Source organism: Cervus canadensis, chromosome 33 (assembly GCF_019320065.1).
Source record: "Cervus canadensis isolate Bull #8, Minnesota chromosome 33, ASM1932006v1, whole genome shotgun sequence".
NCBI lineage: Eukaryota > Metazoa > Chordata > Mammalia > Artiodactyla > Cervidae > Cervus > Cervus canadensis.
Window position 1 is genome coordinate 3,977,128 of NC_057418.1, and position 24,996 is coordinate 4,002,123.

General features: G+C 40.2%; 1 protein-coding gene across 4 annotated transcripts in view; it reads right to left on the reverse strand.

Moving 5' to 3' along the window:
- Window positions 1-24,996, reverse strand: part of ARHGAP18 (Rho GTPase activating protein 18) — a 193,096-nt gene that overhangs the window by 61,857 nt on the left and 106,243 nt on the right. For 3 of the 4 annotated variants that reach the window (XM_043456967.1, XM_043456966.1, XM_043456968.1), the window contains exons 2-3: window positions 3,422-3,618; window positions 199-437 (exon numbers count right to left, since the gene is read on the reverse strand). In XM_043456967.1, coding sequence (XP_043312902.1) covers window positions 199-437; window positions 3,422-3,618 — 436 coding nt within the window. Of the gene's footprint in view, window positions 1-198; window positions 438-3,421; window positions 3,619-9,482; window positions 9,490-16,098; window positions 16,110-24,996 lie in introns of those variants that run through there. The other variant, XM_043456969.1, reaches the window with a different exon arrangement.

Below are 24,996 nucleotides of genomic sequence, written 5' to 3' on the forward strand. Positions count from 1 at the left end.
TATCCTTCCTCCAGCGGATCTCCCCGACCCAGGAATTGAACCAGGGTCTCCTGTATTGCAGGAGGATTCTTTACCAGCTAAGCCACGGTGGCTTTACATAAACATGCCCATTAAGTTTATAACGATACAAATTTAACTGGATGCGTTCAACTGAGTCTGAACCATTATTCCTCTACGTTACTGCGAAAGAAAACCTACCTCCTTTTCTTTTGACCCTGTCTGTTGAGCAAATATGTCTCTGACGTCAGGGACCTGGTACTGTTTGTTTTTTTTCCTCAAGGTCTGGGAGACTGTCTCTACTCGTTTCTGAACAGCTGCCGCCTGCGTCCGGGTCAGCGTTGATAAAAACACCATGCTCTCTTGGGGATCTCCAGCAGCCTCTCCAAAGAGATTGGACAAACCGGCCTCCTTAAGCCACTCTTCTTCCAACTCTCCCTCTGAGAAAGCAGAGAAAAAATGGCATTTAAATCACAAAATAGGAGAACTTCTACATTTTTAAAAACCGTTTTAAAAACTCTTACTGAAACTCTTGTACCATAACCCAACCACAGTGCTAAGAATCATTATCTGAAACTTGGACCACTGCCATAAACTCTAGCCATAAAGATATCAAGTTTTAGATCCATTTCATATATACTCAATTAAAATTTTTAAATGACTTCACATGTGATTAACCTCTATAACTTCCCTGCAGATTAACTAGGGGAAGATAATACTGTTCCCTTTCCAGAGATGAGCAAGCAATGAAAAGATAACTTACTTCCATCAAGTTACAGAAGGAAGTCGATGCTGGGGATGGCCATTAAAGCCCTGTTTCTTGGCTTACATTCAGCACTATCCCAGAGTTCGACTCTAATTGATGGAAAGGCTTATTTTCTCTGCTCTCTGTAGCTGACAGTGTGGCAAAGAAGTAAAAAGCATCTGGACATCAGGAACTAATCAATTTCAAATTAATTTTTTAACCGCCTAGTCAGCATACCAGAGTCCTGCTTTTCTTTCTTTACAATTTTTTTTTAAAAAACAAACTATTTTCAGGGAAAAAAAAAAGTAGATTATAGGAAACTAATTAAACAACTGAATCAATTCAAAACATTGAAAGGGAGTAACCAGTACTGCAAATATCGTGTAAGATCTATTGGCAATTCAAGACTTTCCCGATGGTCTAGGCTCCTACTGCAGAGGGCGAGGGTTCAGTCCCTGGTCAGGGGACTAAGATCCCACTTGCTGTGAGGCATGACCAAAAAAAAAGTTATTGATGACTGTAGAAAAACTGAAGGACAACCAGAACGGATTTACTCCAAGCTCCACATTTAGAGAGGACATCGAAAAACCAAGGACTTGGGACACAAAAGGTCTGTCCATACTCCACTCCTGCACCTTGATGGCCACATCACTTTGGTCAAGTCACTTAGCCTCAAGCTGACTCTGTTTTCTCATCTGTAAAAGATGAGATAACCAAATGTGAGCATGTCACATGGAAAGAACTTCGCAGAGCTCCATTATAGCCCGCAGCACAAGATGGAGCACTGACCAGCGTGCCTGTCTATAGCTTCTCTACTATCGAGACTCCATGAGGGCAGAAATAAAGTATCAAAAACCTTGACGTCAAGAAACATAAGGCAGTGAGGGGCATTCTGCCTTCCAGGCAACAAAAACTGTTCACTGACATAAAAACTCACCATGATTATTAAAGATATTAAAGTAGAACTCAGTATAAATAAGTGGTCAGAAAAAGCTGATACTGCCATAAGGGAAGTAACAAGATTACAATATAGAGTGGCTTGTTCCATTAAAAAGTAGAGGTAAAATTCAATTTAAAGTCCAAGAAAAGGCATGGGTGTGTATAAACACTCCCAATTCTTGATAATCACATCATGAACAACATTTTATGAATCCACGTTATCCTTGGAGAGTTATGATGTAGCTGACACACAGCTGTGTATCGGGATTGAGGGCTTCTTTCCACAGATTGTTTTCTCCTTACTAACCAGGCCACCGGTATGCTGCTGTCATCTTGAAACATTGATCAGAAAGGTTGAAAGATACTATTATTACAAATAAGCTTAACTGGATTGGTAAAGTGAGAAAGAACGAGAGTAAAATGAAAGAGAACCCAAACGAAAGAATGAGCTGGCTATCATTTTCTTTTACAAAATCAATGGGTTAAATTAAGGAAAATCTCCAACTTTCCTCTTTCAAGTATTAATGGTTGCTTTTTTTCCCCCAAGCAATGTTATAGCAAAGGAGAAAAACCTATGCAGATTTTAGTACTAAACAACTTGATGCTAGGTCATTTAGCATCATTAAGAAGTCTTCTGTTGAAAAACAGGTCACTTCTAGCTGTGGGTCCCAAGGTACTGACCGTGGCTCCTTTTTGGAATCTGTATCAGCCTGTACACCAAAGATACACTTACAAACTTACGGTCGGCACAAGGCATGGAAAGAAAGCTAATATAATAGGTGCCAGAGTTAGACATGATAAACCTAGTGTCTACTTGAATTTAACGTTGATTTTTTTTTTAAAAAAGCATGAAATTAAAGAGGGGGAAAAAAGTAAATTTTTCCATGCTTCTTTCAGAATATCAAGTACAATAGTGGAGACTGTGGGAAATGCAGATAGAGATGACAGCAATTATGAACAAAATATGAGAAGTAAATAGGGAGGCTAAAAATGCTAATACCATCTTCCACTTTCACTTGTCGAAATCTCTACCCTAAACTTAGCTGGCTAAACTGTGGCACTGTTGCCAGTCTAGAAGACAACAGTTTGAAAGATAAGATGACCAAGACTAGGATAGATTTGCAATCCACCACCAAGGACTGATTTATGTAAATCTTTTTCCTTCTAGAAAAAAGTTATTTGTCTAGTAACAAGATAACTATAACCATCCTCAATCATTTGAAAAGCTGTCATGCAAACAACAGAGCAGATTTGTTCTGCTCTTCCACAGAAGGTAGATTGACAATAAATGAGTCAAAGGTAGTGTGGAACAGATTGTAAATCAATAAAATAAAGAACATCAAAACAGCTCAAGCTGGCTGAACAATGGAAAAACATCAACATCATCAGCATCTCTACTCACTTGAGGCCAAACAACCATGGGGCTAGGATCCCACAAATGGAACTTAAAGAGACGTTAGATGATTTCAAAGATCAAGTCCAGCCCTAAGAGTCTATGATACAGTAAGCTTAGCCAATAAGAGTCTAGCCATATCCAAAACTCAGTGAATTTACTTATATCATTTATATTTGGCAGCTGCATCTATAATTTGCCACAATTAAGTCATTTTTAAGTTGAAAGGCAACTACCATTTTTTTTTTCTGGTTTTCCTCATTTTAATTTCTTTCTTCCTATGTATTCATTTCCCATCAATACATACAAAATAAACTAATAAAAAGTTTTATTAATTTCATTATTACCATCAGGCTCTTTGACAATGACCACCTGTTGATCATCTTGTCTGTTCTCATGAGATTTCTTGATATTTTCTAGTTCAGTCCAATAAGCTTCCATACAGAGTTCATCCAAAGAATCCTGGGAACCTGATCGATCAAATGGAGGTCTTTCTGTGACTTTGGTGACTTCCTGGTTCATAGTATACTGGCCATATCTTCTACTGTAAAGTCAAAAGAAAACATGGTTCATTTTAGTACATGAAGAAGTAGTACTGTTTCTACAATATCATAACACCAAGCTGGAGAACTTGGAAACTCAAGTTCTCCTTAACAAAACCAAAGAGATGCTTGCTTTGAAACTGTTTACCTTGAGAGGCTACTGATTATTACATGCCTGTAGAATGAAAAGTTTTATTCTCTACAGAAAACTTTGGCAATGAACAAACAGCTATGTGATAAATATTTTTCCATTTCCCTTTCACTTCAATTATTTTAAGGCTCTTTTAAACCTGAAACTTTGTTCTTAGAAAGCAACAGGCTAAATCTTGATTAAAGGTTAATAAAATTGGGATTGAATTTACACTGTATTTCATATTTATCATTGATAATTATAAATCAAACTCAGTCAACCTTTAGACAGCAAATATCTGCAAACAATGAATGAGGTACCGTTTGAATTTTCCTTTTATTTTTTGGAATCAAAACAAAAAAAGGATAGTATATTAAGTTTACTGTTACACCCTATTTTAGAAAGCAACATTTAATCTTTACACTTATAAATGTACCTATTACTTACATATATTCTAAAAAGTGGTAAAATGCACTTATTGGCAATTCTGAATAAGTTGACAATTACCTCTTAAACATTTAGCTTATAAATATAATCTATGAAAAAAGGATACATGAATATGGTGGTTTTTAATAACTTCAACTATATTTTTTCTTTATAAATCATATCCTACCTACTACCAAAATTGAATTAAAAGGCCTAAAAATAAAAACCCATATAGAAGAGAAATACTGAAATACTGAATTGTTTCATGATTGTTTATATTGAGATAGAAGAGGAAAAGCCTTATTACTTGAAGGGGGAAATTTTTCAGCTATGTTTTTCCCCTTTATATTCAATAATTTTTTAGAAATATAATTTGAGTAGAGATAATAATTGGTGAACAAGTATTTTGTTATTCTAATTTCAAATCACTTTTTTAATCTCCCAAGAGGACATTAGGAAGTGATACACTCTTTCGAGACTGGTTTTACTAACTGCACATACAGAAAATAAAAAGAAATGCAATAAAATGAAATTCTTTAATAGTGTGTGAATATTTTCACATTGAAACTGGCCTCTAATTATTTAAAATAGTAGGATTTAATATGGCATAAGGAAGAAGGTCACTAAACTCTAGTGCAATCTACCCAGTAGTTTAATTCCAACTGACTTCTCAGAAAAAGTCAAAGAAGTTAATTACTTATTGCTGCAAATAAATGCAATATAACTGACTTAACTGTAATATGCTAATTGGCCAGTTTTAGCCCCGTAAAAATGGTTCTCTCTGCCTTGATTACACATTTTATTACTGGAACAACTCCTATCATCTCGCCCCAGTAGCAGTCCTGGGGTGGTGGGGGGCGGGGGGGTGTTAGATGAGGGCCAACAGGAGGAAGTCTAGACGTGTTTGTGTGAATCTCTTTCCTCTAGCCTCCATTGTGTATTGTTTGCCTCCCCATCCCTTAATTCAGAGACACTTCCTCCCTCCCTGCCCCAACTCCTGTTTACATCCTTATATCCCACTCTGGTCCCTTCTCTCACCCCGTGGCCATGATACCATCAGCGTTCTCCATTTAGGGTTTACACTTCTGATTCTTAAATTAAAATGCAAATGAAAATGCTCTCTTTCTCTTAGAAATGAAAAGTAAACTATATTTCTTACTTCTGTGATCACCAGCTCAACTGATCTTTGGTTCATAATCCTTAATCCTGCTTTATCATCAGGACTAGCTCAAACTAATTTTATAGAGTATCTGCCAAATTCACTTTTGATTTCATGTCAGATATATGGATGCCCTTCCTTGCTTTTGTTTTACCTCTCATTTTAAGATTGTCTACTATATTCCTATTTTCTACAACCTTAGCCCCATGATGAGAACTGCGGAATGTATGAAGTATAATGACTAATGCCAAATAATGTGTTTTATCTGCTCACAGGAAAGAGGTGCTGTTGAACGAAAAGTACATTAAGCCTTTCGCTTCTGAAGGAATGTGTTTATTCTGGCAGGAATTTTCCAGTAAATTTCCATTAAGATAGCATGTGCAGAAAAATGCAAGGGCATTGAGCAATAGCACTGTTACGTAAATAAACCTTCTATATCAAGGCCTGCTTTCAAAACATGCATAAAGCAAAAATCTAATCATTTAGTGCTGGTGAACCGACTCAATATTTTGACTCTGCTAAGATTCAAAAGCTGAAAAGGTTTGTTGTAATAACCTGACGATACTGAGTCATGGAAAGGGAAGATTTTATTTATTTATTTATTTTTTGGATCACTGGCAAATTTTGCAAGAAAACAATTTCTTTTTTAAATATTAGGGGATGAAGTATAGGAAGGAGGCAAGCATCCTGTGAGAGTCCGCTCCTTAATCAGCTGCTGAATATTTTACATGTTTTCTAAAAATGTGACTGAACATTCTTTATTTACAGTTTACATCAATAAACATGTCATGTCACTGGTTTTCTTCTTAGATTATTCTCACTTTTGTAGTTCAGACAGGCCACAGCTAAAAGCCTGTCCCTTCTTAAAACTGTCCTGGTGACAGGCCAGTTAACTGATTTCCTCTCTTCTGTTTTTAGGAGTATGCTTTTACGACACCATGTTCGTTCTGCAAATTGAACTCAAACACATAAAAGCAACATCTGCTAGACATAATGAAGTATGGAGCAGAGATATTCTGTATTTCCAAAAGATCCCAACCAACACATGGTGCTCAAATCAGAGAAACACACAGTTTGCCCCACCACAGGCAATTACCAATTATCTCCACCTGACCCACTGCCAATGCTAATCCTCTTTTCATCCTTCCTCACTCCCACCCAGAATCCCATGTGCTAAATATCCCATGAACACTCTTCTCCAACTCCCCCACTTCTCATCTTTTTACAACTAGAACTACAGAACTAGACACTCCTCTAAAAGAAGCTGCTTCTTAGCCTGCTGGACAAGGCATTACATTACAGTATTATCACTTGGGCTCTTTTTCCCTGGGCACTAACATACCAGCAAATACTCAACTTTACAGGCCCCCGCTGTCCCCTGGGCCTTCATGGTGTGTTATCCTCTTGCAGGATGTCCTCATGCTGTGTTGATATAAATTGGGGATCTGTTTCCTTGTATTTTCCCCAGGTGTATTGTATTTTCTCCCATTTTTCTGTAATTTCTTTTTTTTTTTTTTCCTACTTGGTGAGTGAATTTCAAATGTACTGACATCATTCAGGGTATTAGCGATACCTGTTACTTATTTTGTCATAGAAATCTTAAACTGATCTGACAGAAGTTGTCCTCCAGAAGGAGGCAAACTTTACCATGCACTTCACTGTGGTCCACTAGAAGAACACTCATGATCCATCCTAGCGCCACTGCAGTCAGTGAAATGATGGGGAAACATACAGGACTGGGAGTCCTAAGCACTAAATGATTCCAGCTTTACTTAACTTTCTCTCATGATCCCTGGAGGAAATCACTCCTCTGATTCTAACTTGCTGCTATCTATAAAATGGAAAGAATGCCAATAGCCTTGAAGACTTTGTTGTAAGTCATCAAATAAGAGCTTCCCTGGTGGCTCAGCCGTAAAGAATCCGCCTGCCAATGCAGGTGATGTGGGTTCGCTTCCTGGGTGGGAAAGATCCCCTGGAGAAGGAAATGGCAACCCACTCCAGCTTTCCTGCCCGGAAAATCCCATGGACAGAGGAGCGTGGCAGGCTACAGTCCATGGGGTCACAAATGCATTGGATACGACTTAGCAACTAAACAAAACAACATCAAATAAGAATTCCTACTGAGGAATGACCTTAGAGGTAACCAAGGAGAAGGCACTCAAGTTAGTATCATTGCTAACTTCTGTGTAACTGCTAACTACAGATAACTGCCTCTCCCACAGTTTAATAAAGTCACCTTTGCCCTCTTCTAAGGGTCAGAGAAACTGCTTATCCTCTAAGGATGGTCATTCTTAAACCTTTGGTCTCAGGACTCCTTTACACACTTCCTAATTTTCAAGGGTTTCCAAAGAGTTTTTGAGATAGATTATATTCATTGATATGTACACTATTAGATCTTAAAACTTAAAAAAAAACTTTAAATACTAATTCATTTAATAAGAAGAAATAATCTTATATTTAAGATGTTATTTAAGAAAACATCATAAATAACATTGGGGGGAGAGTTGGGGAGAAGCCCTATATTTAAAAAAAAAATAGATAAGTAGCACTCTTTTACATTTTTGAAACTTTTTAAGGTTTAGTTTAATAGAAGACATATGGATTCTCCCATCTCCCTCTGCATTTACTCTTTTGCGATATTCTAAGTTATGTAGTTTCTGGGAAACACCACTGTATTCTCAGGAAAGCATCAGAATGAACAAGGCCAGTTAACAGCGAGGGTTATTATGAAAACCCTTTGAAGGGTCTCGAGACCTTCAGGGGTTCCACGGCCACACTTTGAAAACCACTGCTCCAGGATTTTTCAAAAACACCTAATGGATCTGAGAAAGCACTTTTCAATCCTGCGGGCAATGTTCCAGAAAGCCCTACTGAAAGAAACAGATATGCTTTCCCAGTGACCCTTGACCTACATCTTTGTTTATTTTAGTTTAGTTTTATGGCCTTTCATCAAAACTGGGACTTACTCCAATGATATATTCATTTTTAATTCATACTACAATGACAAAGAATAAAAGCATATTTAAAAACCCCTGCCTCGCCAATGTCTTCCATCATCCACTTTTATCCATTAGGCACAATGGGCAGAAATTCTAAGCTTCCCCTTTTGGCCAGTGTATTTGAAAATAGGTATTTTCTTTAACGCTCCTTTGCCATCTGTACGTCTTCCTATAATCATCTCAAGGCATTTATTTAGAACTAGGACACTTCTTTGCACTCATTTAACTACATGATCCAATCTCCACTTTGTGCACTCCACCCCATCAACAGTCATGCTGCTAAACGTCACATCCAATCTGTCTCAGTCCTGCTCCTTCTAGAAACATTTTTATGGCTCAAAGTCTGCTTTCTTGAAGTCCTTTGATGCTAGAATTTGGTTTTATATTCTTACAAGATCCTTTCTAAAAGAAGTATACTCTCTTTCATGCTTCTTATTCTACTTTCACTTCCAACACAGGAAAAGAAGGGACTGGGTTGAGAGATATGAGGATAAGGCTATTTTTGTTTTGTATTGGTTTGGGTGTTTTTTTTGGTTTTGTTTTTTTTTTTGTTCTGTTTTTAAGGCACCAAAAAAAAAGTTCTTACTGAGATCACGACTTATTAACCATGATGACCAAGTATATTTTAGATAAAGCCATATTTATTGAAGTATAAGCTTTAGAATGTTATTGGACATTAGAGATTTAAACCTATCCCATCATTTTCTAGATGAGGTAATGAGTTGCCAGGGTTAAATCTTCTTCAAAATCTCAGCAAAGTGATGGTGGAACCAAAATTGGTGTTCTTATTTCTTCTTCTGCAGTCATTATACCAAACAGACTGGAAAGGGTAGAATTTACTTTTTTTCACATCCAACGTTCCAGTCTTAGTGAGTTTGTATTGCACATAGCAAAACCAAAAGTGATCTTGTTGACACAGCCTATAATTAATGTTTTTAAATGACCACTATACTTATCTAGAGAAGAATACATTTAACAATCAAATCATACCTCTTTAAAATGCATGAGAAACCTTTTCCAATGCATTTTCTAAAATGTGATTTGTGCCATGCTGGGGCATGACTTCAAATATACTTTTTGTTTTTTTTTAAAAAAAGCTTTGTTTCAAAGATGTTTAAAATGTTTTAAACATTCACTCTGGATCTACATTACCTCTAGGCTGGGGTGGGGAGGAGTGCTTCTGATGTGTAGATTTTTCTCTTTCATTTTATCAGTGATATTAAAGAAGTAATCACTGCCATCTGAGACGGTGAAGCTATTAATACTCCGTAATGGCCTTGTCCATCAGACTACGTTGAATTTGAGTGACTAGGAAGAACTGCAGCCTATGAATGACCCATGTCATTTCTTTTTCCCTGTGAACTGAATGCCTACTATTGTTTAGTTGAAAGCAGTAATTATTAGAAGTGGCTCTGACACTGGGAAGAAAGAACACTGACAATGCTTTAAGGCGGGAGGAAGTTGATTAGGAAGCAATCCCTCTCTGGCCTTTCTTTTCCCACTCCCAGACAGCCTTCAGAGCCCAGGAGAGAAGTTCCTCACATCTTCTTCCTGACCCAACTGCTACAGTTTTAGAAACACACTAATTTTCACAATCCAAGTAAGCTTACTTTCCTCCTTTGCACATTTTAACCCTTTCATTTGGGGAGTAGGGTGGGGGGAGCCGTAGTAGTTGTATTAATCCTAGCGTTAATCACTCAGTTGAGTCCAACTCTTTGCGACCCCATGGACTGTAGCACCCACTCTGTCCATGGGGTTCTCCAGGCAAGAATACTGGAGTAGGTTGCCATTCCCTTCTCCAGGGGATCTTCCTGATCCAGGGATTGGATCCAGGTCTTTTGCATTGCAGGCAGATTTTTAACCATCAGGGAAGCCCATGGGGTGGAAGGATAGAGCTAAAATGTACTCATTATTTCTTTCAGCTTTTTCTTTAAAAATAAAAATCACTTAACATCTGCATAGCACACTGCTCTAGTCACCACAGAGCGTCCACCCAACTTTGACACATGGCAAAACAATGAACAAATGAACTGATGATGCACCATTTACCCAACACTGCCCAAGTCAAGCTGGGAAGAGAAGCACATTAGTAAGGTTGCTGAGAGAAAGCTTGGAAAACTTGGCTTTATCACTTTTACCAAAAAACTATGGTAGAACCAACCCATATGTGAATATCACTAACAGAATAAGGCTATCGGCAGCAGCCAGAACCACCGGGTCTAGCAGAAAGGAAGGAAAAAAGGTATGAGACAGAAAGGCATGTGGAAGCATCATGAGGCAACCAGAGTAAGCTGGAAAAACTCCCTTCCCTTTTAAGTAGAGACACAGGTTATGTAAAAGGGAAATCATGGGCAAACACCAACCACCAGACATAGGACTTTCCTATTTTTGAGGGCTTCTTCTCAGTAGATGTGAGATCCTCTTTGTCTGAGCTCCCCCAGTCTCTCTCAAGAGGCAGTTTTTCCTTCCTCCACTAGAGACACGACTCAACAAGTAGCCAAATGGAGCCAGGGAGGGATCTTAACGTCAAAGTCATTTTCCAAGACCAGGCTGGAGAGACCTGAAGTGGGACTTTAACTTGATCTTGGAAGACTGGTTCAAAGCACATGGGACTGAGTTTGCATATGCACGCTGCTCCATCTCAATTCTCCATCACCAGGACGTGTGTCTACCTGACACTGGGGTGCAATGACACAGCTCAAGTCCAGAACTCTGGCCTCTCCGCGTTCTGGTTAGTTGTGAAACATCTGGAGGTACAACACCACTCATTTGGTGGCTCTCCAGTTGGATCTGTTCTCCAGCTGTCATATCTTGGCACCTTTTTCCACGGGGGCTGGAATAAAGACAGACATTTCCTTGCTCCTTCAGTCTCCCCCCAGCCCTGACCACAACTCAGACTGTGTTACCCACACTTGTATTTCTACCACTACACTATGTGTTCCTTGGGGCAAGTATCTACAGAGTTCTTTTTTTTTTTTTTTTGGCTGCTGTTGTTTTTTCATCTGGGTGTCCCTGGGTTTAGCCAACCATTTACCATAGCAGATGCTTGGGAACTGTTTGATTACTAATTACTGAATTATCGCTGCCTCTGGAACAACATCCTCCTTTTAATTTCTAAGGTGTTTCTTATTTAATTGCACAAAACTACAAAGGAATAAAACAGGGACATGAAAAGTAGACAATAAAGAAATTAGTCATCAGGAAACCCTAAAAGGTAATTAATAGGTAATTGTTCTATGCCACTGTAACTCTTGAGTGTTTAATTTGAAAGTAGGCTTCCTTATATGAAACATATAAAACAGCCAGTTTCCTTATCAGACTGTACCTGATATTAAGTCACAAATAAGCACCGGCATACAGTTTCTTAAGCACACATTCCCTGGTTCCATCCTGTCAACTTAATTGCTAAAACAAATAAAATATTTTTTGAATGCCTGCAGAGTGTTGGGCACCTTATCAGAGATGCCTGTTCAACCAACCTGCTCAAGTCTGTGCTGTCAGAGAGGTTAGAAATGATACTGACACTAGGCAAAGGTGGAATTTTCCAGTTCCTCACCGAACCAGCAGCCCAGACAACCCTCAAAAAGGGCCTCTGGTTCATGACCTCTGCTTCAGCACTGCCCCTAACACGCTTCAGGCCCTGCTATGGTTCACCTTTCCTTCCTCAGGATTTCACTTCCTCTCTGCCACTATCCACGCACCTCCACTTCAACCTCTGCCCAAATAACCATTTCCGCAAATTCAGATCAATAATTTAGGTCACCTCCACAGCCCATCCTGGGACACCCCCTCTCCCCAGACTGTTTGCCACAGTCCTCCTGGATTTGCCTGAAGCCCACTCCCACCGGTCCCTAGGCTCCACAGGCTAGTCTTTCCTGAGACGGAGTCTGGTTTTCTCACAACTGTCTAATGCCTGAATCTTTTCTCACAAAAGTTGTGAGGCTTCAAAGGTAGCTATTAGCACCCAAAACTGTCACCAAGCTTATACCTATTTATTTTTCATTGCTCTTGAAAAACCAAATTTTTGCCTTTTGGGTTTCAAAGACGTGCTTTTTTCTTTCTGAGGAGTCTATCAAGTTCTCAACATGTTCGCAGAGGTAAAAGACCAAAGTCTTCCCATCTTCTCTAATATGCTTGAACTCCTCATTCAAAAGTCCCCTATCATGCCCTCCATTAGCTTAGAATCTCAACATTACAGTTAACCACATGCCTTAAAAATACATTAAAGCAAATGGGTAAATTTTCACCAATGTGCAACTCTCTCACATACAAAACTTAACAATATACTTCAAGATCTAGGATCCAGGATAGATGTTTAACTGTTGGCCAGGACACTCATTCTGGGCATTGGCTGACTACAGACTGACAAATTACAATTTTCTGATAAATTTTCTGATAAATTTTCCAATTCATAAAGTAAGCTGCTACTGATTCATAAAGCCTGCCACCATACATTGCTCCTGTTTTAGTCACTCAGTCATGTCTGACTCTATTGTGACCGCCAGGCTCTTCTTCCCATGGTATTTTCCAAGAATACTGGAGTGCGTTGCTATTTCCTTCTCCAGGGGGTCTTCCTGACCCAGGGATCAAACCTGCATCTCCTTCACTGGCAGATGGATTCTTTACCATGAGCCACCTGAGAAGCCCGCACCATCACATAGGTACTAACAAAATATTTGTTGCTGTAACACAAAACTGTGAACACTAATATTTTAGAATACTGTTGGATAATGGTTTCACTTATTTCTATGGGCCACTCTCTTGCCTTTCTATAAGACTTTATATACATATTAACATTAATTTTCCTATGCCAATAAAAACATGGACACAAGGCAAGACTGGATTTAAAAAAAACACCTTTTGATAATAACTGAAGCTAAATGCATGGGCATATACTGTGGAAAAGATGGGGGCACTATTATTAAACTCTTTTCAGTCTTTTGTGATTGTCTGTTACAATAAGGTTGGGAAATCATTTATCTCAGGGGGGCCACAGTGGCATAAAACCAAGCTTCCACCAATCAGCATAAGGACCGCTATAGACAAACACTGAAAAAAGTGTTCAAAGTGGAAGGATGTCTGCATTTATGCTACACAATAAAGAGGGAGAAGACACGTATTTCTACATCATTTCCAAGTCACGCCGGTGAACAGTAACAGCAGGACAATTTAAAACAGCAGTAACTGTGTGGCAAATGCCTGGGTAGGAGAGAGAAAGCTGCTTCACTAAGGCTGCAAAGTGTGATTTTATGGATAGCTCCAAACGACCCTCAAAGGCTATAATGTCAACTGGTGAGTTCTGAAGGCCAGGAAGTATTTTCATAAGCCAGGTACTAAAAGTCAGCTGTACCAAGGAGATGGAAGGGGGTGGTAAAGAAATAATTTCCAGCTCTTGAAATAATTTAGCCAAGCTTAGAAATAATTCATCTGTAACATTTTCCACTAAGTGTTTTCAGAAGTCAGTTACAAAGTACACTATGTGAATATTACAGGATATTTTTTTCCCTTTTTCAATGAGATTATCTGAGATCACCTTTTTCTTAGTATGCTTTAGAATCTAAGCTGACTCAACATAAGAGAGATATGAACACAAGTAGCCTCAAAAAGACATGAAATATAAAATAAAATATGGAAACTAAAGGCAATTTCTAATAGTAAAATGTTGCCTGAGGGGTGGGGGCTTTAAAACTAATTTTTGAGAGACCAAAACTAATTTTTGTGAGACCAAAAATCTCACAAAAACAAATGTTTTTAGTCCAAGTCGCTGAGCTCTGTTCAGAGGACAGGAACAAGGTCCAAAAGACAGAGAGACCTAAGGTGACCGTGAGGAATGGGCAAGGGCTTTATGGGAAAAATTACGGGAACCTGCAGAAGGGAAAGAAAAAATACAAATAAGAAAACATAACTAGGACTTCCCTGGTGGTCCAGAGGTTAAGAATTCATCCACCTGCCAGTGCAGAGGACGTGGATTCGATCCCTGATCAGGGAGATTCCACATGGCGCTGGGTCACGAAGCCCATGTTCCACAGCTACTGAGCCCAGGCCCTAGAGCCTGGGTCTGCAACAAGAGAAACCGCAGCCTGAGAGACCCATGCACCACAACCAGAGAGCAGCCCCTGCTCACTGCAACTAGGGAAAACCCACGCACAGCAGCAAAGACCCAGCACAGCCAAAAATAAAGGAATAAATTAAAAAAAGAAAAAACCTAACTAATGCGATTCCCACATCATCCAGCACACTTATAGGCACACAGAGCTCTGGTAAATCCAGTTCTGGGAGGATTAAATCCTTCAAGCTGGATTTACATTTATGCACCTGTCCTGGTTGAATTCCTCTCCTGGTCCTCTTAGGAAGTCTGAGAGTCTCCAGCTCATCATCAGGCTTATGCAAGCCTACTGTCAACCTGTTATTTACATGGGGCAGCAATATTCCCACTTCACCAAAAGTAACATGGCATCTGGTTCCAAAATGCCATTCCTTGCGGGAATTTGAAACCAGTTAAGAAATTCACAAGAGTTCCCTCCCTAGCCATGGCCAAGGCTGTTGGCATTCTATAAAAAGCTGATGATAAATCACAGTCCAGCTCAAGGACTCCAGCCTCCCACTGCTCTCTACTGTTGACCCCACTACTCCATACATGGATTCTCCTTTCTGCCCAGTCCCTACAAAGAAACAATCCAGACTGAGTGGTCATCTGCTGAGCTGCCCTCTCGAATGAATCCCATACACTGCCCAGGCACGGTTCCCAGGAATTCACATCCTGGCCACGAGTGTCACCCATGCCCCTTCTTGCCAGGACAGAGACGTGGAAGAAAGAACTGTCATTTCAGGGAGCTAACACTGCAGAAGAGATCAGCAAGAGGGTCACTGACTAGAGAATAAGCCTCTCGAGACAGAACAGAATCTGAGTAAGTTCTACAAGGAGAAGAATAAAAGGATGTAGTGCCCCTAAGGCAGAAGGTGGTATTTATGCAGGGCACCTAGGGCCTGGTAGCCAGGGAGGATGATGGGATCAAAGATAGACTTCCTTTACTATCTTGTCCCAGTAGGTTAGAAAGATCTAGGCCATCAGACACTGCACAGTAACCATCCAAGACTCAGAATTTTTCTAGTTTTTCTTTCAATTTAGATGTTTGAGGGCCAACTATTAAGTGTCCTCACCTCATAAAGGACTTCAGTTATTTGCTAAAGATGGTTCTATAAAGTAAATACACAGCTCTTACTAGAAATACTTGTGAAACTCTAAGCATAGGCCAACCAATCTAATACAGGAATGTAAATTTCTTAATCCAATAGCTTTGTGAATAGAAAGTTTCACTGAAGAATACCTACATTCAATCTTTGGTCTTCATTATGCTATTGCCTACCTGCTAAATTACTTTTAGCTTGGTCCAACTCCATGCAACCCCATGAATTGTAGACTGCCATGCTCCTCTATCCATGGAGTTTTCCAGGCAAGAATACTGGAGTGGTTTGCCATTTCCTCCTCCAGGGGATCTTCCCCACCCAGGGATCGAACCCAAGTCTCTAATGTCTTCTGCATTGGCAGGTGGGTTCTTTAACACTGTGGCACCAGGGAAGCCTACTTAATCTACATAATTAATTATATTTTCCATTCAAGTAATAAAGTGAACATTGGAAAGAACAGTGGAATTGGAATTAGGTCAACACTTCAATGTTTTGGTGGAATGACACTATAGAACTTGAGTTCTCACTTGATAATAAACAGATAACCAAGTTGTGATTCATACATTCATTCAACAAATACTGGCTTCCTCATTAGCTGCAAGGTATTATGCAAGTTGAGGGTTTCCCAGGTGGCGCGAGTGGTAAAGAACCCACCAACAATGTAGAAGACATAAGAGACATGGGCTCAACCCCTGGGTTGGGAAGATCCCCGGAGGAGGACATGGCAACCCACTCCACTATTCTTGCATGGAGAACCCCACGAGAATCCCTCCTCCACAGAGGAGCCTGGGGGGCTATAGTCCACAGGGTCACAAAGAGTTGGACACAACTGAAGCGATTTGGCATGCACATATACAAGTTGAAGTCCAAAGCAGTACAGGGCCTCACCTCTGATCCCTAAGAGTTTACATGGTATTAGAATAGATAAAACACATAGGAAAATAATAGTCCAGGGAACACTGACTCCATGCAAATGAGCAGTGCAGACAGCAGGTGCTGCAAGTTCAGCCCAGTTAGAGGCAGACAAAGATGCAGGGAAGTATACAAAACGTGTGTATCACAACAAGAGGCAAGAAGAAGGAAGATTCCAGGCTCTCGCTCTCCCTCATTCTAATTTTATAAAGCTCCCCCCAGAGCCAACAGTGTCTTCCTGTTATTTGATTCAACTTTACTTCCCTCCAATTTAAGCCCATTTCCTCCAAGCAAATAAAGAATTAATCAGTGTCCTCTTTATATTAACCCCTTAGCTGGGAAGTTTTAAGTCAGTCTTTTACTATACCTTGAATTGTCCAATGAATAACGTTCATTTACCTTTTCCTCCCAAATTTTAAAAAGCAATGTCTTAGAAATATACACTATAGTACACATTCTTGGTGGTACCTGAATCATGATACAGGTACCTGTATATAACCTTTGTACCCGCATATAACCTTTGGGCCTTTTCCAGATTGATTCTTGATCTGCAAGTGAAACCAAGCAAGCACCAAAAAAGGCCCAGTTGGGTGGTCCTTGGCATAGATACCTAAGTAAGAAATGTAGTCATAAATGTTTCTCCTTCCTAACTGAGGACATAAACACTGCTTTGAATTGCTTTCCATGGATGGTTCTGCTTTCCTTCTTAAAAAGCCTTTGCTAATGATTTGCATTAATATTATGCTAATAAAAGTAAGGGGATGCTAACTAATTCAGTCTCTTCAGTAGTAACTAAAGATCAGAAAAAGATGTAATTTGCATATCTTCATGAACTGGCATTTAACTACTTGTCGCCATTTCTGAAGAAAAATAATAACGTTGGGCCAGCCGGGGCAGAAGTAATTCCTCGGTAGAACCATCTCAAACCCAAGCATTTCAAGAGATGTTTGGCTTGAATCTCAGATGACATGGATGAACGTTCAAACACAGGGCAACCATCTGCATATAAATACATTTCAGTTCCTCTCTGCAGAAGGAACTCATTTACTGTTGAAGGCCATTCACTTCCACTTCTGAGTGCTTATTCCTCAAAAAGCTTCCAAGTGTTGTGGGAACAATGATTAAAAGAGGATCTTTCCATCTGTGCATTAGGCTGCAAGACAGCTCCTGCTGCAGAAATAGCTTTTGCATAATTCATTGTGCCATTTTCAACCCTAATCAGTGAATTGCAAGAAGCTATGGAGTGAGTACAGAGGGAAGAGAGACTGACATTTTATTGACTGCCTCCCTAAGCGGTCACCCCATCCTCACTTTGGGCTACTACTCCAGGAGTCACGGTGTAAATGCCCTCACTTTCTCTCCAACAGCTTAATACCCCATCCTCCCATTTCAAGTGCTGTCATCATTGTTTGTCCATACTAATGTCCCAAGAAAGAGTATTTTTTAGGCTATTATTACAGGAAAGTGTACGGGAAAAAAGATTCTACTGGAAGTCAGAAGAAATCAGCCTTTCTCCAGGCCTACCGTTCACTGTGTAAGCAAGCATGACATAAAATTCACCCTACAACAAGAATACCTCAATTCTATCCTTCAATTAACAATAAATACATTTTAAAAAAGAAAAATAAAGAATACCTCAAGTCTTTTCTAAATCTAAAAATTATATAAGTCTAATCTGTTCACATTGATGTTTTCATGTATAAAGTCTGAATTTAACCAGTCACTTTGACTTAGAGTTGCTCCCCTCACCCCACAACCCACCTACCCACACTGAGCAATTTGTGAGACCTCAATTCCCTGACCAGGGATTGAACCTAACTGAAGCACCAAATCCTAACCACTAGACCACCAGAGAACTCCCAGAGTTGCATTTTTTAAGGAAGGAGAAAATAAGGTTATGGAAATGAACCTCTCTGTGTTCCCCACTTATCCCTTCCCCTCAACTATAGAAACTCCGATAAATAAGTTACCTGGCAATCCATTTAAGAATGTACTGGAAAAGGATCCTATGGCTATAGAAAATTAGAAAAACAAGTGCTTTAGACATCTCAAGTTAAAAAGAAAAAAAAAAAAGCTTTTATAGAATCCTTAAGCTTTAAACACTGAATAATGAAGCAGAAGATTTTTATTATGGTAAGGAATGTATGTGATTTTAAACCAGCAAAATTTTCAAGAAACCATGCCTGGTGATGATAGGGTTAAAGATGTGGATTTTATAGCGCAAATTTTAGAGTAAACTTTCTAATTTTCTATTTCTTACTACTCCATGTATCATGGTAAATAAAGAAATAAACATTCTGAGTTTTTATTGATTGCTGACGTATACTAAAGTTACTGAGATTTAGTTTGGTAGTTCAGTAAGAATTGAAAGAATCATCTCAAAAGACACTACAAATTGAAAAACTGAATTCAGCAGTAGTATTTTCACATAAATGATTTTTTTTTAAATCAACAACTCATAATTGAAAACTTAACCCTAAACCTTAAATACTTGACAGAATATTAAAAAGCATAATTAGAGGGAGGGAGGGGCAGGAAACCTGAGTTGTTCTGAATGTGACAATAAATTGTTATTTTACAGTAGTGCTGTCTAATTGAAATAAAAGGCAAGCCACAGTAGTACTTTAAAATTTTCTAGCAGTCACATTAAAAAACAAAAAGCAAACAGGTAAAGTTAATTTTGATGGTGTACTTTAGCCCAATATACCCAAAGTATTATTGCAATGTGTCATTAACATAAAAATTGTTAATGAAATCTTTTGCTTTTTTTTTCCATTTTGAATCTTCAAACTCCTGTAACTTATGCCAGTATCCCAGCACAGTTTGGACCAACCACATTTCAAGCGCTCAGTCACCACAGACAGCTCGTGGCTATGGTATGGACAGCGCCGCTGCAGAAAGGATGAGGCGGTGGGCAGGTTTTCCTCATACACCCAAATATATACAAGTGAAGTAACTCTCTCCTACTCCCAACACACAAAATTTCACATCTGTCTGACTACAGAATATTTGCTTTTTCAGTGACTCAGCAAACACTTAGGGAAAACCTACTTTATTCCACACTATGCTAAATAATGGGATGTAGGTGTTATTTCAGACAAGGCAAGCCTAGGATTTGGTAGATAACAAAGACCCATGCAATGAACTCCAAAACAATAGTGCACGTGGGGACTGCCATGTGAGCAGAGATCAGAAGAAGTCACAAGCTTTAAGGAAGAGACTTGGCCAAGGAGTTCAGAGAAGAGCGACATGAGTTGGAGTGTGCAGCCGGAGCAATATTCTGCTAGGTAGAATGTGATGAGAAAGGCATTCAAGGCAGTGACCACCATAAAAGCAAAGACACACTGTGAGCTTGGGGAACTGTGACTGGATTGATACAGACAGACTATACTGGCTTCCAGGGAAGTGAAACCAGTTGGGAGGCGAGGGGATGGTGTTAGGCATTGGGGGCAAGAAAGGGCCACAGCCAAACTGTACTGAACCTCGACTGTCATACTGAGACACTTGGAATGTGACAGGGGAAGGTCTTTCAACAAGCAAATGTCACTCCAAATTAATGTTTAAGAAACATACTTTGAAGAAAAATAAATAGTGAGACAGCCTGGAGCTGTGATGCTCTGGAATAAGGGGATTTCCGAAAGATAAGGATCTGAACCCAGAGGCACTGCTAAAAACAAGAGTGAAAGAGCAAATTCAGGAAGCTTTTTTCAGGTAGACGCAAATGACCTTGGTGACCAGTTAGCCGAAGAGGATGGAGGACACAGAAGAAAGCAAAATGATTCCAGTGTGTTCTTGGCCAGGCAAACAGGTAACATCATTAACTGGGAGCGAGAATGTAGAACACAGAACAGGTTGGACAAAGACTGTGATGGGTTCACTTTGGACCTGCTAAATTTGAGTTAGAGATTCTTGGGTGACATCATATACCTACAGCTCATACCCATCTTATCCAAGATCCATTTGTCTTTACCTCTGTGCCTTAATTAATGACCCTTTGGGTGTGAAGTGTGTTTCCAGGACTAGCAGCATTAGCATCAAGTTTGTCGGAAAAGCACAATCTCAAACCGTACCCCAGTGTGAATCCCAATGTGCATTTTACCAAGATTCCCAGGTGACTTTTACAGACATTCAAATTAGAAAAGAACTGCTGCAAGGATTTGAAAATCTAGATTAGGAGCTCCTAAAAGAGGTACTGACTGAAGGCAGGATAATTGGAGAAGTCATCAGCATATAGATGAGAAGTTAAAACTACAGGAGGGGAAGAGCGCTTATTCCCTGAAAACAAAGAACTTTAAACAGGATAGACAAGTCCGTGTGTTGAGGAGAGCGCTGTATGTTTCTAATTAAAGAATCAGCATGAAGGTACACAGTGATTCTCTCTTGCTAAGTACATCAAATAAAAACTAAACAAGAAGAAGAGGAAGAAGAGAAAACGGAAACAAAACCTTTAAAACAGTGAAAGAACCACAGAGGTGAATCTGCATTAAAGCTATAAAGAACTTCTATTTATGATTAAGATACACACACATTAATGTTCCTTAATATTCAAGGATGTTTGTTGAGCAACAAATTGGTTGAAAAACAAATGTGATATGAGTGGAGGCAGAATTCACTGGAGCTTTTGGGGCCACTGCTTGCCGGAGAAGGACCGAGAGCCTGGGGCAGAATCAGAAGGCCTGGATGCTAGGCTGGCTTCACCTCAGGCTGGCATCTGCCCTCTATGCGCCACTCAGCTGTGTAATGCAGGGGCTTAAGAACAAGACACTCTCTTCCAAGATTTCCAGCCATGACTGGCTATGTGGGGAGGTGAGGTTCATTTGTCGCCTCCAAAGACTCCCTGACAACAGCATGAAGAATGTTCTGTTTCCCACCCTCGGCCCATCCCCGCCAGCTCATCCCATCAGCTCACCCAGCAAACAACTTTGCTGAAGTTTCGTTCAGAATCAAACAGCTGTTTAGAGCTGGTTTCAAGTTCACCAAGTGGATCTTCTGTGTACTCTGTTTCCCAGGCAACGCTGACGTCGCTGCCCGCTGTTGCCACAGACGGGATCAGCACACCCAGGCCTGCAAGCAGGAAAGTCCCTCTCAAGCCCCATGCAGACTGCTGCTCCCTGAGGCAGAAGACCCTCTGGAGGCTTCTTGCTAGATGCCAAGCCATTGACAATCAGTGTGCATAATTACCATTCCATGTAAAAGCCTTACCATATATACTTTTAAAATTTGGTTTTACTGCAGGTCACCGAAGCAAAGGTGGGAATACAAGCTGGGCTTTTATGTGGGGGACTGTGCATCTGAATACAAATACCGCAGAAGACGAAAGTGCCGAAGATAAGGACTGGATGCTCTTTCAGTAGCCAGTGCAGCCCAGTATGAAGGGCCACAGGGCATGATGCCTGCTTCTTGCCTCCCTGAACAAATACTCGGTGTGAACCCGCACTCTCCTTTTAAAGTGGAGGCAATTTGTCTATTGTCATCCTCCTGCCTTAATTAGACTCCAGCATGGATCTGGAGAGACATCTTTGTTCTCCCAGTGCAGAGGCCCTTCACAGTAACCTATAAAAGCTACTGAAACATCATCTTCGATAATAAACTCTTCCCTTCACTGCAAAGTGGCATCGGATGATCTTTGAGATGGATACCAAGTCCACATGTGCAAGTGGTCTTTCCGTTTCACTGTGCAAGGGCTTCCAGGCATGTCTACCCAGCCACATGGCCAAAAGTGAGCTCTGCTGTTAACATCGGGTCCTACAGCTCATACCCATCTCACACAAGATTCATCCGGCTTCACCTCTGCTGTAATCAGCTGGTACTGATCAAACATTGAGAGTTCACACCCACACTGTCCCTCACATCAAGGTTCAAATAACCTTGCCAGTTTTTAATTCCAACACATCTAAGTTCTTACCAAGAAATTTAAAAGCCCTAAATCTGCTGGGAAAGGGGGGAAATTCACATGCTGTGTTTCAAATGTACATGTTAATAAAATTTGATTTTCATTATCTATGCCACATGGTTGCTACATGACAAGAATAAAAGGAGAGAAAAAAAAAGAATAGAAGGAGTATTTAATAATTTGCCAGAATAATGATCACAACAGCAGGACTATGAGATAGTCTCCATTATTATCCCCATTTTAAGGATGAGGCAACTGAGGATTGAAGAAATAAATCAAAATGAGAAGGAAAGCCAGCATGCAATCTATGCCACTGGCCCCAGAATCCATGCTCTACATGGCAGAAGCCTGTGAAACCTGTCCTCAGAAACAGCGATTCAAGTTACGATGGAGTCTGGCGCAGAAATGACCCTATAGATCATTAAGCAAATCATTCTCAACCTGCCTCAGCTTCCCAGCTGGCACGTGAGCAGGACCACGGCAAATCCCCGGCTATTATCAACACGCTTAAAGACGCAGGCGATAAACTCAAACCATCCAAGTCTTCTCTGCCTCTCTTCGTTCTGACAGCACTGGTTTTTTGTCATCACTGCTGATTTGTTTTAGAAGCAAAGATAAAGAGCTGGGTTTAAATCCTGCATGAAATCCTCGGGATTCTTTGTTTCCCTAGGCCTTATAAAATCCAGCCCTTAATTATTCAAACATGAATACAGCAGAGTAGAAAACCAGGTGATTTGCCCAGTGACACAGAGGTACAGTAACTACAGATACACAGTCCTGCCAAATCGCCAAGATTTCCTGATCCTCAGTCAGTAAACAGCATAACCAAGTACTCTGCATAAGGACAGATGGTATTATGACAGAGAAAACACATTACTCTTCAACTTTATCAGCAGGGTAATAAAGATGGGCAATAAATACTCCTTTTATTGATAATTATTTTCCCTCTGTGAACTTTGACAGCCCAACCCACTGATCCTTGGGCTAGTCTAAAGAACAATTAACCACAGAGACACCACTTTGCATATTCTCCTACACAGCCCCACTTACTGAAACTTACTCCTTTGGAAAGAAAAGAGCTATTAACACTAAAACTTTAGCAGTCACAAACTGGGAGCCTGCAGGCAAGATCTGGCTGACAGAAATGTTTTGTTTGGCCAGCAGGGTATTTCCAACATTTTTAGATTGGTTTACCACCTTTTTCTCTTGTAACATGTTTCCCTGGGCAGGCAGTTTGCCAGAGTTCCCACCGGCAGCTTGACTGTTATGCTATCTGCTGGTCCCTGTGGGCATCTGGTTTGTAGTCTCTGCTTTACTGCATTAATATTATGGCATTAAAATAACAGGACCCACTATTTCACACCCGTCACCTATGACCAATACCTGAGTGCTGCATCAAAATCGAGCTCACTTTATAAAGAAAAAAGTGAATGCAGAAGGGTACCGAGGGCTAGGACTGAACTGGGAGACTGGGCATCCTGATTCTGGTCCTTTCTCCATCAGTAAATAGTGGAATTACTTTGATCGTGTCACCTACTCTCAATCGATCAGAGTCATTTCCTCATTCGTAAAACAGGGAAGTTGGCTGACTACTTAAGATTTTTTTTGCTAACTCAAAAAACCTGTGCGCTATCTCTTTCCTCAATCACATACAAATAGAGGAATCTTCCCAGATTAGCAAAGGTCTTTAGCAAAGGGGGGATTTTAGAAGTCACATAGACTAGAATTTATATGTGGTTCCATCAATTGCCATGAGATTTTAGGAGAGTTATAAAACTCTGAGGGCCTCAGTGTGAGGACTTACTATGTACTTACACTCAGGTACCTTCTAAATTCTGAAGATCCATGAGTGAGCAAAAAAAAAGACCCTGTTCTCATGAAGCCTACATTCTAATGGTGAGGAGAGAGAAAATAAAAATTTGTATAATCTGTCAGGTGATAAGAAGGGCTATGAAAATAAATTAAGTGGGTTAGGAGGATGAGGAAGGAGAGGTCAAGTGATTGGAGACGGGAGGAGACGATCTGACAAGACACTTGGACAGTGACCTGAAAGAAGTGGGGACAGGGATGGTCTAGCCATGTAGATGCCTGGGTATAGGCTGCTCCAGGCAGAATATCCAGGAGTCATAAAAATTAAATGATGTGACAAGCAGAACTTCTGACAGAAGCTTTGTGATAAGCGGCTTTCCTCCCTACCCTCTCCCTCACCATGTCCCTCCTAAAAAACGTGTGTATGGTCTTCAGGATCTCCTGTCTGCCTTGATATCAGTCCCAAATATCTCAAAGCAAAGCAGACCAGGGGTAAGAAAAACCTTACCTCTAACCAACATTCTAAGCAATGACAACCCATATCTGTCAAATTCTACTTTTGATACTCAGGTAAGACAGGCAAACCCTTCCTCAACTGTGCTTTCAGGAAAATCTTTTCATAACAAAGTACTCCAAAATATATTGTTGTTTTTGTTCAGTCGCTAAATTGTGTCTGACTCATTGTGACCCCACGGACTGCATTCACTAACTCCCGAAGTTTGCTCCAACCCAGGTCCGTTGAGTCGGTGATGCCATCCAGCCATCTGCACAGGAAGCTGATGGTAATGACCTGCATTCCTCAGAAGGTGAGAGGGAGCGCACAGATGCTAAGGCCACAGTCTCCGGGTAGGAAAGCCTGGATCA